At 43.6% G+C, this 13,093-nt stretch overlaps 1 protein-coding gene across 2 annotated transcripts in view; it reads right to left on the bottom strand.

Moving 5' to 3' along the window:
- The window catches only part of POLA2 (DNA polymerase alpha 2, accessory subunit), a 910,834-nt gene that overhangs the window by 171,944 nt on the left and 725,797 nt on the right, over positions 1-13,093 (bottom strand). For both annotated transcript variants that reach the window (XM_069644973.1, XM_069644974.1), the window contains one exon: positions 9,494-9,532. In XM_069644973.1, coding sequence (XP_069501074.1) covers positions 9,494-9,532 — 39 coding nt within the window. The remainder of the gene's footprint in view (positions 1-9,493; positions 9,533-13,093) is intronic.

Below are 13,093 nucleotides of genomic sequence, written 5' to 3'. Positions count from 1 at the left end.
ACGACTCTCGACACCAAGGTTCACCTTCCTCGAGGACCATCGACGATCTGTGACTCCTGCCTTAAAGGGGGTTCACTCAAGAAGGATCCATCGACACCTTATCAAGGAACTCTACCATTTCAGGTACATTTGGGGTGGTAGAACTATTCAGAAGGGAATAAGACTCATAGAAACAATATATGAACTGGGCTTGTATTATATTTTTATTTACATGTTGCCCAGTTGGGGGAATCCTCACACAGAACTGTGTCTATCGGTAGGGGCCAGTATTCTGCCTATTGTTTTAACCAACCTGCTTTCCTCCCATTTCTATTGTTGATTCACCTTATTAACTGATTTATATGACATTTGAACTGAGTACAGTTGATGCATTTTAATGGAATCAAAGAATAATTGTGGTACCACCTAGAAACTGTATATATAACTGTATATATTTTCCATTTTAGATTGACATGAGCACATAGTATGTGATTGTGTACATAACTTGAGCCTATTTATATAAAGAACTCTGTTTGCACTAACAGTGTGTGGACATTCCTTTGTGGGTGCTTGGGGCTACACTGTACTTAAGAACCAGCCTGCATCACCTCCTGAGAGCTCAAGCCTTGGTCGCTTGTCCAAATAGAGAACCTTGGCTGGGGTGCTCTGGGCTCGAGTACAGACACCCCCCTCCGGTGCTTTACAACGAGCGAGGATCATCTGGGTAGTGGAGCCCGGGGTTATGCTTGGGGGATATTTAGAAGCTCGAACCCCACCCTACCTTTCCAACTCAAACACTGTTTCATGGTGTAAGAAAACAGACTAACACCAGAGCCGTTTACCTGACATGTCCCAACACAAGGGTCAGGCAATTGACAATAACTGCACACACCCGACGGCCCTTTCCCTTCTCCACAGGGATAGAATGCATAGCACAAGGGCACACATTGAGCAAGTCAAACTGCACGAGGAGGCAGCTATTCCAGGACAGCAGCTCAAACGTAGGAGAAAGGTGGCGGGAACCGAACGGACGACATGTGAGGGGGTGGGGGGGGGGATGGTGGCAAGTGCTCTTGCCCTTTTCGACACAGACTCGCAAAGCCTCTGTGAAATTAAGACCAGGGACCAGTGCTCCAGATAAGATTTTTGAAGTGGGAGTATTTTACTCCCTATTTTTAAACTTTGAGAGTAAATGTGATTTTAAGATTAAAAATGACTTTTCTCCTTTGCAAGAGAGTAAAAATGTATGTGTCCAAAAACTGTATGGAAATCATTACTATGCTGCTGCTTTCTGCACTGACCCAGAATACCCTTTTCATTATTTCTCCAAGGTCTCACCATTTGATCTCTCATGTATATTATTTAAATGTTGAAAACACAAAAACCAAGGCAATCATGTATTAAAGCAAACATGAATTATATTGTGTGTTTTGAGGTTCGATAGAAGAATTGTCTTTTGATGTTTAATGAAAATCCTCATTTCCTGGAGCTATTACTATTTAATGGTATGCCAATGTTATGATACAACAGTAAAAAAAGGCAAGAACTCCATGCTAAATTCTATATCTAATCTAATGCTCAAATGGTTATTTATATAGCGCTTTTGGCAAAGCGCTGTACACAGAAAATATTCATCACAATTATCACCAAACCAAAGTCGGTACTCCTTTATCAACCTCGAAAGGATGAAAGGCTGAGTTGGCCTTGCCAGGATTCCAACCTACAGATCAAGCGCAGATTGCAGCAGTGAGTGATCAACCGGCTGAGCTATCCTACTGGCTAACATCCTACAGAGGTCAGTTAACAGAGTATCAACGAGGTATAATCCCACAGGGACAGGTTTTGCTGAGTTTCCATTTCAATTACCAATGTAACTTTCCTTTCTTTGTTTTTGAACAGCGCTTGCACTTCCTGGAGAGTCAGGTTTTGGATGTTTGATTTGTAGTCTTGAAGATTTGAGAGGCTAGAACACCTGTGATTGGTGTAATGACTCACCCTTGCGCAAATATTCTGCTGCCACTGACCATTTATAGTAATGTTCCCCATTGACTGCAAGGTGAATGGATGTAAACTAGACTGTGCATAGTCTAGTTACACACTGTTTTTATAATTAGAGTGCACATTAAATTATAAGTAAAAAAATGATGAAATGAGCCTCTGCATGATTATGCACACAGCAGCGGAACTCACTGTGCAATACTGGTTTGCTTTCATTGTGGGGGCGGGGAAGCATAATTTGTAACAAAATATTAATACACAATTGCAACTAGTTTCGCATCTCATTAATTATACAATCCTAAAATTCTAGGCTAATAAATATGCACAGTGCTTCCGTTTGGTCCATGAGCATCAACGCAGCAGAAGCTGAATGGAAAGAAACCATTCCATATATCACAGTGTGCAGTTTCTTTTTTTGAAAGGTTTCAGAGAAAGCTTGCAATTAAAAACATGTAGATTAAAAATGAAAAGAAGCCTCCTGGTTCTGTAAAGTAACCTGACCTGTGCACTGCCCTCTGCTCTAAACTGGTCTGTAAATGTACACAGGAAAATAATAAAGGGGTCGTATTTAAAAGATTTTCATGCGTAAAAAGGCCTGTAATGCACCTTTTCTGGAGGCTTGCCAGGAACTACAGCTAGCGTGTGGTCTAACAGATGTCAACAGTGCACGGGGCCCTCCCACACTGATAACCAAGGCAAGAGAAGACTATTGCTACTGTGGTACCGTCCTTGACTCCAAAGACAAGAAATGCCAAGCGGTTCATCACAGCCATTGAGTCGGAGGGAGAAACAATAGTAAACCGAACTGTGTTGAGCAAAGGTTGCAAACGGCATCAAGATAAGAATTCAAAGAACTTGTGTGTTACTGAACTTTTAAAGTACCAGGGAAAGACCAGCTGCAGAACCCGACACAAGAGGTTAAAGTGGTCATAGAAAGGCTGAGTGAAAAGCCCCTGTACAATCGAAAGACTTGCACGCTGAGGAAACAAAGTAAACGTTGGTTACTGGCGGCAAATATGAACTCTACTGAGGGATGCCTACAAATTGGAATGACCAGTAACAACTCAGAGAACATTGTGTGAATAGAAGTATGTGAAGCCTGACTGGGGGCTGAGACCCGGACTTCGGTAATAAAAGAACCTAAGGAGTCTACTGAACTGTGGCAAGTGTGACCCCGACAGAGGGATGCCGAAAGAAAGCTAGGGGAAGGGAACATCGCTATTCTGATGAGCTGATAGAATCATGAACTGTGTTGGAATGGCTATGTAAACCCACCGGAGGGATGCCAAGGGAAAAACAAAGGAAAGTGATCCCACATTTGTGATAAAGCAAAGTAAACTGTATCTGCCAAAGGTAAACCCGGCTGAGGGATGCCTGCAAGGTGGGGTGAAGCATAACCCTGTGAATGTTGTGTTGGCAAGAGTGAACCCGGCTGAGGGATGCCCAGAGTGAAAGGTTGTTTTGAGACACATAAAAACAGGGAAAGATGTTTTTAGTAAAAGGCTGTAGTGAACTCAACTGAGGGAGGCTAATATTCAAGAAGGATTGGGGCGATCCCAGGGTGAAGAGATCACCCAACATAAAAGATTACGGAAAGGAACTTTTGTTTTGTTATTTTTGACACATCAGACTCTCGGAGTCTAGAGACTTTGTATGAAAGACTTGGCCACCGAAGGTCCGGATATCGCTGAAAAGAACTGTAACCTCGTGCTGGAGAAGACCAGTTGTATATTGTGCTCAGAAGTCACGCCTTGTCCTGTGCTAAAAATGTGAGGAAGGGAAACGCCAGCTATTCCATCCAGACTTATTTTGTGAACACTTTCCTTTTCTGGTGAATATTATCCCACACTATTTTATAACTTAGCGGTAAGGATTGGCAATAGCTTTTTTATGTATAGGCCCTTTTTATTTGACAAGACGCCTTATTATTTGATGGTTGTAGCTTGCCCCCATCTTAGATGTAGGTTATTATGCGTTTTTTCGAACCCATTTATACAGTTTAATAAACACCCTTGAACTGTGATGACTTGAGTCTGTATTTACTGTTGCCACCATGAGTTCCTTACAACCCTTGGCTGGGAATTCCCTCGAGTGAGGTCATTCTGCACTCCACTGTTTGGTGTCCCCACCAGCAGTGGCTTAGTCAGGGCAAGGCCCACACAAAATCTGTAAATGCACACTCAGCAGCGCTTTGTGGGCATTTACAGATGTTACACTGCAGTGGGCCCAACTACATTAGCTTTAGGCCCACATGTTAGACAATCTTGGCTACGCCTCTGCCCAACGGGCGAAGAGCTCTCCGAACTTCCTAGCACACGTCCCACTCATTTGAGAGTGTACTTCTAGGTGAGAAACTGAAGCGGAGATCCGGTTTTCCAGTAACCAGAAGCATAGCTGTGCCGCTTCCCTGCATACGGGTAGGGATAGGAACAGCAACCCCCTGCTGGTCGAGGCAGTGCATGGCCACTGTGTTGTCAGATTGAGGACGTGTTTCTCCTTGAGGGAAGGCTTAAAGGCCATCAGGTCAAACCAGATTACCCCGCAAGTCCAGCCTGTTGATATGACACTGGCATTCCATTGGCAACCAAATGCCACTCGCCTGCAGATCCGCGCAGTGAGCACCCCCACCCATCAAGGATGCATCCGTGATAACCTGGGCCAGAGGCTAAGGCGGCCAAAAGGGTTTTCCCGCCATCATGCTCTCCATGCTGGCCCACCAAGAAAGGTTGTTGGCCACCAACCTAGTCACCTTGAGAATGCCCTTCATGGCATCAAAGTATTATGACCACTGACCCCTCAGCAGGCACTGCAGAGATTGCATCCACGGCCTAGCCCCTGGCACCAGAAAAATGCAGCAAGTCATGAGATCCAAGAGGTGGAGGAAGGAAGCCGCGGGTAGACTATTGTGGCTCTAGAAAGGCTTGACCATTTGCCTGACATTGTTAACTCTTTATTCGGAGGGAAAAAGCCTTTCCCACCCGTGTGCCCAGGACTGCTCTGATGCACTGGAGCGTATGCATTGGTGTTATGTGGGACTATTGGAAATTCAGGGAGAAGCCCAAAACGTGAAGCAGAGATGTGGTTTCCTTGAGCACAGAGCATATCTGCTCTGGAGTCCTTCCTCAGATCAACCAGTATGGGAATATGTGGAGCCCACTGCCATCAGCTTGGTGACAACCCTCAGCGCAGAGGTTAAGCCAAAGGGGAGCGCCTTGACCCGACAAATCTCAGGAACTGCCTGAGCTTCAGATGGATTAGCACATGGAAATAAGTACCCTGAAGGTCCAGTGACACCAACCAGTCCTGGAGTTGAAGAAACTGGAGAATGCCTTTCAATGTCACCATCCAAAACCTATCCTTCTCCAGGACATTTTTCAAGGCCATGAGGTCCAGGATGGGACAGAGTCGTCCTCCTTTCTGGGGTACCAGAAAGTAACAAGTGTAACAGCCCGATCCCCTATACTCCGGTGGCACTTCTTCCACGGCACCCTTCAATAACAGGGCCCTCAGTTCCTCCTGTAACTTCTGTTCCAGTTGTTGGAGGGGGGCATGGTGGTGATGGTGGTCTGTCTGGTGGTATCCTTAGGAACAGTAGACAGTGACCCCATCTGACGAGCTGCAGTGCCCAGGGTTCGGAGGTTATCTCCTTCCACCTTTACCAGTACTCTTCCGCCAACCGGAGAAACATGTGGGAAGATCAAAGAGGCATAGTAGGCCTGCTGGCCCCTCTGCCCCATACGGGATGTGAGAAACCCATCTGCGCTTGGCTGCAGGGACTGTGCCTTTCCACCAAACTGGACATACCGTCTGTAGCCCTCTATCCCTAAAGAAAATGCTGCATGTCTGCTTGGCAGGCTGCTACTGAGTTAGACCTAGTGACTTGGCAGCTAATTTGTAGTCCAAAGACTCCTCGGCTCCGTGCCGGTGCCTCGAGAGTCGCGCCGGAGTTGTGGTCGAGCACAAGGGTGTAGGATCAGACATGGTCACTGTGGCACCGGAACCTCTGGGTGCAACTGGTGCCTTACTCGCCTGCGGCATCGAGAATGGAGCCATAGCCAACATGACTTATTGAAAAAGCAGGATCATTTGCTCCTTTACGCCTCCCACTCTTTCCTTTACCTTGCTCCTCCAACGAGTCGGAATCGTGTTTGTGCCGATGGCGTATTTTCTTTTTGTGGGAGGATGAGGGCGACGAACAGCGTGAACCGCTTCGGGATTGAGAGCACTTCTTAGCCTTCCCCGGCCGGTCCTTTTTGGTTGTGGGGCTTTTAGTGTCTTAACCAGACGGGCGAACGCTCTGGGCACTTCGATGGAGACCACCTGATCGGCAACTTCGCCAACCACTGTCTAATAAACTTCAGGTTCATCCGAGGACACGAACCGCACTGCTCAACAAAATGATCCGTCTCCAGACAGGAGGTGGCATGGCTGAGTCAAGAGGAGTCTACGGTCAATGTGGCGCCCTACTGTGCCCCCTGTTGAAGTTTGAGCAGATGACGCTGGAAGGTTATGTATCAGATGAGAAATCTGCGGGAGAATGTAATCCATTGAAATGTATGTATACCCGTATGTGCTGTAGTGTATAGTTAAGTATTGCTTGCATGAATAGTATAATTTTATACTTGGAGAAAAGTACTAGATATCTACATAAGTGTTAAATGTACAACAAAACCCTGTTCTCCAAAGTCTGATTTGCTGCTCAGCCCATGTTACCTTAAGTGAGTTTGTCAAGACCATGTGAAAATCCTAGCTCATCACCTAAGTTGGCCTTTCAGAACCCTCACACAGTGCTGGCAAACTTAATCCTCAAAGAAATCCTGGAGGTTTGCCCCGCCTACTGTTGCTGCTGTTTGAGGCTATATTACGTACAGGGAACATCCCCCAGGTGTGGAAACGGGCACTGCCGATACCTGTATTTAAAAAAGGTGACCAGCTAAATCAGTAAAATTACAGGATACTAGAATACTAGAACTGCTCGATTAACACAGTAAGATATGGGCACCTATTCTGTTAAGAGAATGGCTGGTCTGAGTAAAAATAAATAACTTAATTAGCCCGTATAAAACAGAATTTCGTAAAGGCTCTTTCAGGATTCACATCTTGGCTTTGAACACGCGGATTATCGAAGCGCGGAAGGAAATGAAAGCCCGCCTTTGTGCATTCTGTTTAAAGACTTTAATGGAGCATTCAATTCTGTGGATAATGCCTTATTGTGGAAGTAATTCCACCAGTGGAACATACCATCAGGGTTACTAAACATGTCAATACAAATGTACATCAATGCAAGTTAGGCTTGACATCAGGGGTATATTTACTTCATCGATTTGCAGAGAGCATGGCTTTAAACAGGGCTGCATGTTAGCACCCTTGTTGTTAAACCTATATACTGCAGATTTACCAAATGACTTAGTTGCAATTAATAATTTTTTTCCCAACAGAGGATTGTCATCTTCTGGCTGGCTTACACAGATGACGTGGTCTTGTAAGATCATACGGTGATTGGCATGGCCAAAAGAATTAATGCAATCAATTGGTATATGCCGCAAAGAATCATATGCATGTAAAATAAGTAAAACTAAGATACTGGGTTTTGGGGGGAAAACAGCTACTAGAACCAAAACCTGGATGCTCGAACTAGCACCAGTGGAGCAAGTACAGTCCTATATTTACGAGTTCCCATAACCATTAAGAAAACTAACAAACTGAAGTGGCAAAGGAAGTCTAAAGCAATCTACTCATTAATTACGATTAGAACTTTGTTAGTAATACTGTTTGGTATAGTGTGCAGGACCTATTACTGGCTTATAGTGTTACTCCCATGATTATATATGACTGGAAGAGTACATGGAAAAAGTAACAGGTGGCTGAGCATCTTAGAAGGTAAGATTTGGCGTCAAACTTTGTGCTTGCCCCAATGGACCCGGATACAGGCACTATGCTTGGAGATAGGTTTGATATTGCTGGAAACGGCTGCAGACCTTAAACGAGAAGTGTTATGAAAGGCATGCAAATCTATGGATTGCCCTTTGTTGAAGATTGAGTTCAGCCACGAAGCTGGGTAATCCAGGTGCTGTCAAGTCTTTTAGAGAAAGAAAAAAAACCTTTTTCTGGGTTGCAGGTAGACTGGGGTTGTGAATTTAGTACTTTAAAATGTGAATTCATGAAGAGGGTCAGACAATCTGACTGGACTAACAACCATATGTATGTATCCAAGTTAAAATCTTCATCACCCTTTTCAGTGACCACATTTTTTATACTTTATGCCACAAGCACGCAACTCTGTTTCCATCGGTTAGGAACTGTAGAATAGTTATGTTGCTTAGATTACACCGGTTACCAACGTTAATGGTGGTAGGTGCAAGAATGAGTACTGAGATTGGTAGAAGAGTCTGCCGTACGTGTAGCAAACTCAGAAGATACGAGATATTTCCTCACTTCCTGTGAAGAACTAAATGTGCTGCATGTATGGCATTTAAGTAGTTTAGTTAATTATGCAGAATTTATAATAAAATCAACCCAATTCGGCCACAGCTACCTACTGGGTAGACAAAGCATCAACAATAACTAACTTATGGATGATTGGGCATAAATTGTAGATGTGTGCTTTAAAAAAAGTGTTCACATTTTTCTTTATTTTCATTATTTGTATATTATCGATATTGTCAGTTTACCGCAATTTTAGGATTGGATTTGAGGTTATTTCCAGGATATTGTTATACCATAGTGTAGAAAGCTTATTAACTGTCTGACGCTATATTTAAATAAAATAAAACCATCTGGAGTGTGCCACTGAAAGAGCTTTAGTCATCTGGTCGATTCCTGGAAAGTGTGGCAAGAAGACAGATTCTGGATGATGGAGACAAATGGAGTCTTGTTTCTCCATTTTAGCTAGTTGCTCATGTTGTTATAGATTGTCCCAAATATTCTTTTGCTGTTTTAAAACACATTAGGCACTGGTAAGTAGTTCCTAAAAATGTAAACAGCCAATTGTCTTCACTAAGGAATCCATGGACATTAGAGGTGGCGTAAGCAATCGTGAAAACTCACTCACTGCCATCTTCAATGAAAATTCAAGCTTGAGTAGTGTTTCTAGGTCAGAGGACCCTCATTACAACTTTGGTAGGTTCAGAGCTACATGAACCCTTTCAAACTGGTAAACATATGCGCTTTAGTTTGATTGGGCCTCAGTCTGCTTTAAAATGCACCACTGACTACACGTATTCTTGAAACCTCCTTGTGGGAGATCACAATCAGCTCCCTCACGCAGTTCCATCAATCTCATCCAGAACTGACCAATGGAAATGGTATTAAAGCTTGCTTTCAAATGCAGAGTTTGTTACTAAAATTCCCTAAATTGCTTGTACATGGTTTGTATGGTTTGATCGTTGAAGGTGGGGAGAAACAGGTAAAACATACCTACGCTACAAACATACTTTGGTTTGAGCATGATTGACAAAGAAAATGGTCAGATTAGGCATGCCTTCCATCTTTGAACCAACAATGCTGTAAGTCTTACCTCAACTTGCTCATGTCGGGCATCCAGGAAAGGTCCGAGCTGAAAGACAAAAAGTGAACATTGGAATGGTCCCTCACTTCTAGGCAAAGAGCACTTAATCCTACATGAACAGCAAATTATATTCTGGCAATAAGGGATCTATTTACATCCATGTCATTACTGTCCCCTATGCTATTGGCGTGCATTGGTCAGTTTTATAACTCATTTAATAGAGATGTGACTTTAGAATTACATAAACCATGGGATAAAGTTCAAACATTTTTTTTTTTAAAAGTCATGAATGTGTGTGTGCTGCCTCAGGGCTTTTCAAACACAATGTCCTGTAGAGCTTTGGACTTCAAATCCCACTGGTCAATGTTTTCTGGGTACTCACTCTGCTCACTTAAGGGCTAAAGGAACCTTGCAAAGTTCCAACTCATTGCGCTCCCTGTTGCGCTCAACAGTGAAGTTCATCAGTGTTTCGTCTTTGGTATTATCCCCAGTGTTGGAGCCTCTCCACCAGGTCTTCCTCGGTCATTTGGCATCCACAAGCTTTTCTCCCTCTTAATCTGTTGCTTACCTCAGTCTCGTTTGTTCTCGGTGGGTCAAGTGTAGTCTCCTCTTGTTCGATTTTCCTCTGTAGCATCACATTATCCCCTTCCTTGCGGTGGCTACAAAACCCATCCTCGCTATGGGCAAAGGGTTCAGTGCCAAAGCTCCAGTATTTTTCCACCTGTTACTCACAATCCACAGGGTAGCATTATCAAGACTTCTCCACTAGTGTTCTGCTTCACGTCGAGGAACACAACTCCTCTCCCTTACTTGCAATAGTTCTAAATCACATGAGTCATTTGTCCAACGAAAGAGCAGACATACTTGCAATACTTTGAATTGGTAATGTTTTCCATCTTGTCAAGGACACATCACACACATACATACACACATACACACAAAAACCTGCACACAACTTCCACATCTATTCTTGAAACTCAAAGGGAGTGGGGAAGCGAAATAACACTTGCCAACCATTTTGTTTCTCCATGGAGCATCCAAGTTGAAAACAATGATGTTTCAGGAACTCTCTCGTGATGTGGCCATTTGTAATTTTGTTCAGGGATAACAAGATGTGTGAGTAATGGTCTGTCAAAAGAATGAAGTCTCTCCTGGGGAAATAACTGGTCTCCCAAGGTACAGCTTCCAACTGACATACAAGATGGGGTTTTTGCTGTCACTTTTCATTGGCAGGATGGTACCAAATCCTATTTTGGAAGGATTGGTCTGAAAGATTAATGGTTTGTTAAAACCAAGTGACCGGAGACCTTTTGAGGTCCTGAAACACCTTCAAAGCTGGTTCTCACCATCTTACAGGGTTGGAACGGTTGTTAGTCGTTAATAGGCTAGGCCAGGGGTTGGGAGGAACCTAAGAATAAATCTTCTGTCATAGGCAAATAGGTCTATAAGAGCAAAAGTATCTTTCTTTGGGTAGGGGACATTTTGAATTGCATGCATTTTGGTAATAGAGGTTGTCACACCATTGCCAATGGGGTGTCACTGGTACTCAATAGACGATGTATTAAGCACACACTATGCCAGATTATCTGCAAGTCCAGCGTCTCAGACTGTGGAACATAACAGTCTCTGGTGTTTCCGATATTTTTCCCTGGTGGAACTATGGATAACCACATCATCCAGGTAGGCACCTGCATAATCTCTATGCTGGAACAAGAGCAAGAGATGCTCCATCAGTATTTGGAACAAAGCAGAAGCTTCATGCAGTACAAAAGCACAGAACAACAACTTTAAAGAGTTTGTGAGGTGGCAAATGTGATTCTCCCATTTTTTTGAGGACGTAGCAGTAATGGTCAATACCATAAAGGTGTGATCCATTTGGAATTTCCCATATGTTCACTCAGTGAGAGTTTTTACCTTTCTAGTCTATGCAAATCCTCCAACACCAATCAGGTTTTGGAACAAGGACGGCAGGGATAACCATTTCCCAGAGGATCTTGCCATGACTCCAAGCTTCAGCATTTTTGCCATCTCTTCCAGTATGTCAGTTATGCAGGCATCAGAACCCCGGTATGGTGAGAGTAAGACCAGGTTAGCCATGGCCACTTGCTCAGGAGACAGGCTGCCAACCTAAATGATTGGAGAGGGGGTAAAAGCATCACACTCTGCTTGAAGAGATCCCATAGTTGGGGAGAGAAACGTGAAGATAAGACAAGAGGCTCATAGGTTGAAACATCAGGAAATGGCTATGAGGTGCTATGAAGATTATGGTGCAATCACAGCTCCTTATAAATGTATGAATTACTCTAGGAATCACCACAACAGGAGGGAAGGAATGCAGGCTTAGATTGTCCCATGTGATGAGTGTTGCCCAAAGAAGAACGGCCCTGCCCATAACATGACTTCTGAGGAATTTTCAGAACACTGGTGGGGGGGTTGGAATGCCAAACTTTTGGAAAAGCAACGGCTTTTCACTCAGGTGTTTGGTATATAGGTACTGTAGTATTTTACCTCCTTTCTCTTTAAACCTGCTGGTGTGTGTCTCTGTGCTGAAACGGAGTCATGTGACATAGTACTGAGGCCACCCAGAGTGCTCCCTGCCCAGGGTCTCCGGACAATCTGAGCTGGTGACCAGGGTGGTGGGAGCCGGTGGGTCTATCTCCTGATCTACCCAAGATGGATGTATTAACAGCAATGTGAATACAGGAACTTAACCGGAAGACTCACCACATGAGTACTGCATCATCAAAACCTCATTACTACAATTAACAACACTTCGACATGGTCAAGTAATAGAGGACCACACATGTAAAAAGCATACTTTTAGGACAAAACAGTTCAAAAGTAAGGATACTAAATATACAAATACACAAAAAATAGGCATCCCAAAGAGGTCCACACAACCAGTTATGTCACGCAGCTTTAAGCAGTAGCACAATTGTTTTAAGTAAAGAGGGGAGGAGAAAAGTGTTTGAGGATTATTTCATAGGCAAGTACCGAAATAGGATTTAGTAAAATCGATAAATCCCCTTTCAACCACACTTGGCCAAACCAACTGGTAAGTTAGATTAAAAGTACTGTGGCGGACCAGAAGTAGGAGCCAGACACAGACATTTCTTGGGATTTTTCATAAGAAAATACCCTATTGCTAAGGGAATGATCCCTACCTAACCAAACCAAGGATGCTGGTCTCATCAAAAGTCCAAATCAAATGTCCACAGACCTAACCCTACTTCTTCCTGACCCTACCACTAGAACTAATAACGAGAGATGGCCGGAATATAGATCTTCTGGCTCCTTCCCTTTAGCAGTTTTTCCTTGGCTTTTTTCAGGTTCTTCTAATTGCAACCAGTTCTGGAAATTCAAGCAACTCAGTAGCATATATTTAATCCGGGTTTACAAATTCTCCTTCATGAGCTTTTGCAACTCATGGTACATATTCATAGGTCGCAAATCCCAGAGTTTGAGAGACCCATCAATATCCTCAGTGTCCTTCCGATAGTCTTTCTGTATTTAATCTTACAGTTCTTCCGTTTAATTTGAGTCCTTCAGACTTTCCATTCAACTGTCTGTTGGGGTTCATTATACCCTTGTTAATGTTGTAGCACTACC

This window comes from Ambystoma mexicanum, chromosome 2p (assembly GCF_040938575.1).
Source record: "Ambystoma mexicanum isolate Mex_15411 chromosome 2p, UKY_AmexF1_1, whole genome shotgun sequence".
NCBI classification, from domain to species: domain Eukaryota; kingdom Metazoa; phylum Chordata; class Amphibia; order Caudata; family Ambystomatidae; genus Ambystoma; species Ambystoma mexicanum.
Note: the sequence above shows the minus strand (reverse complement) of the source record. Positions and strands in the feature narration are given on the sequence as shown.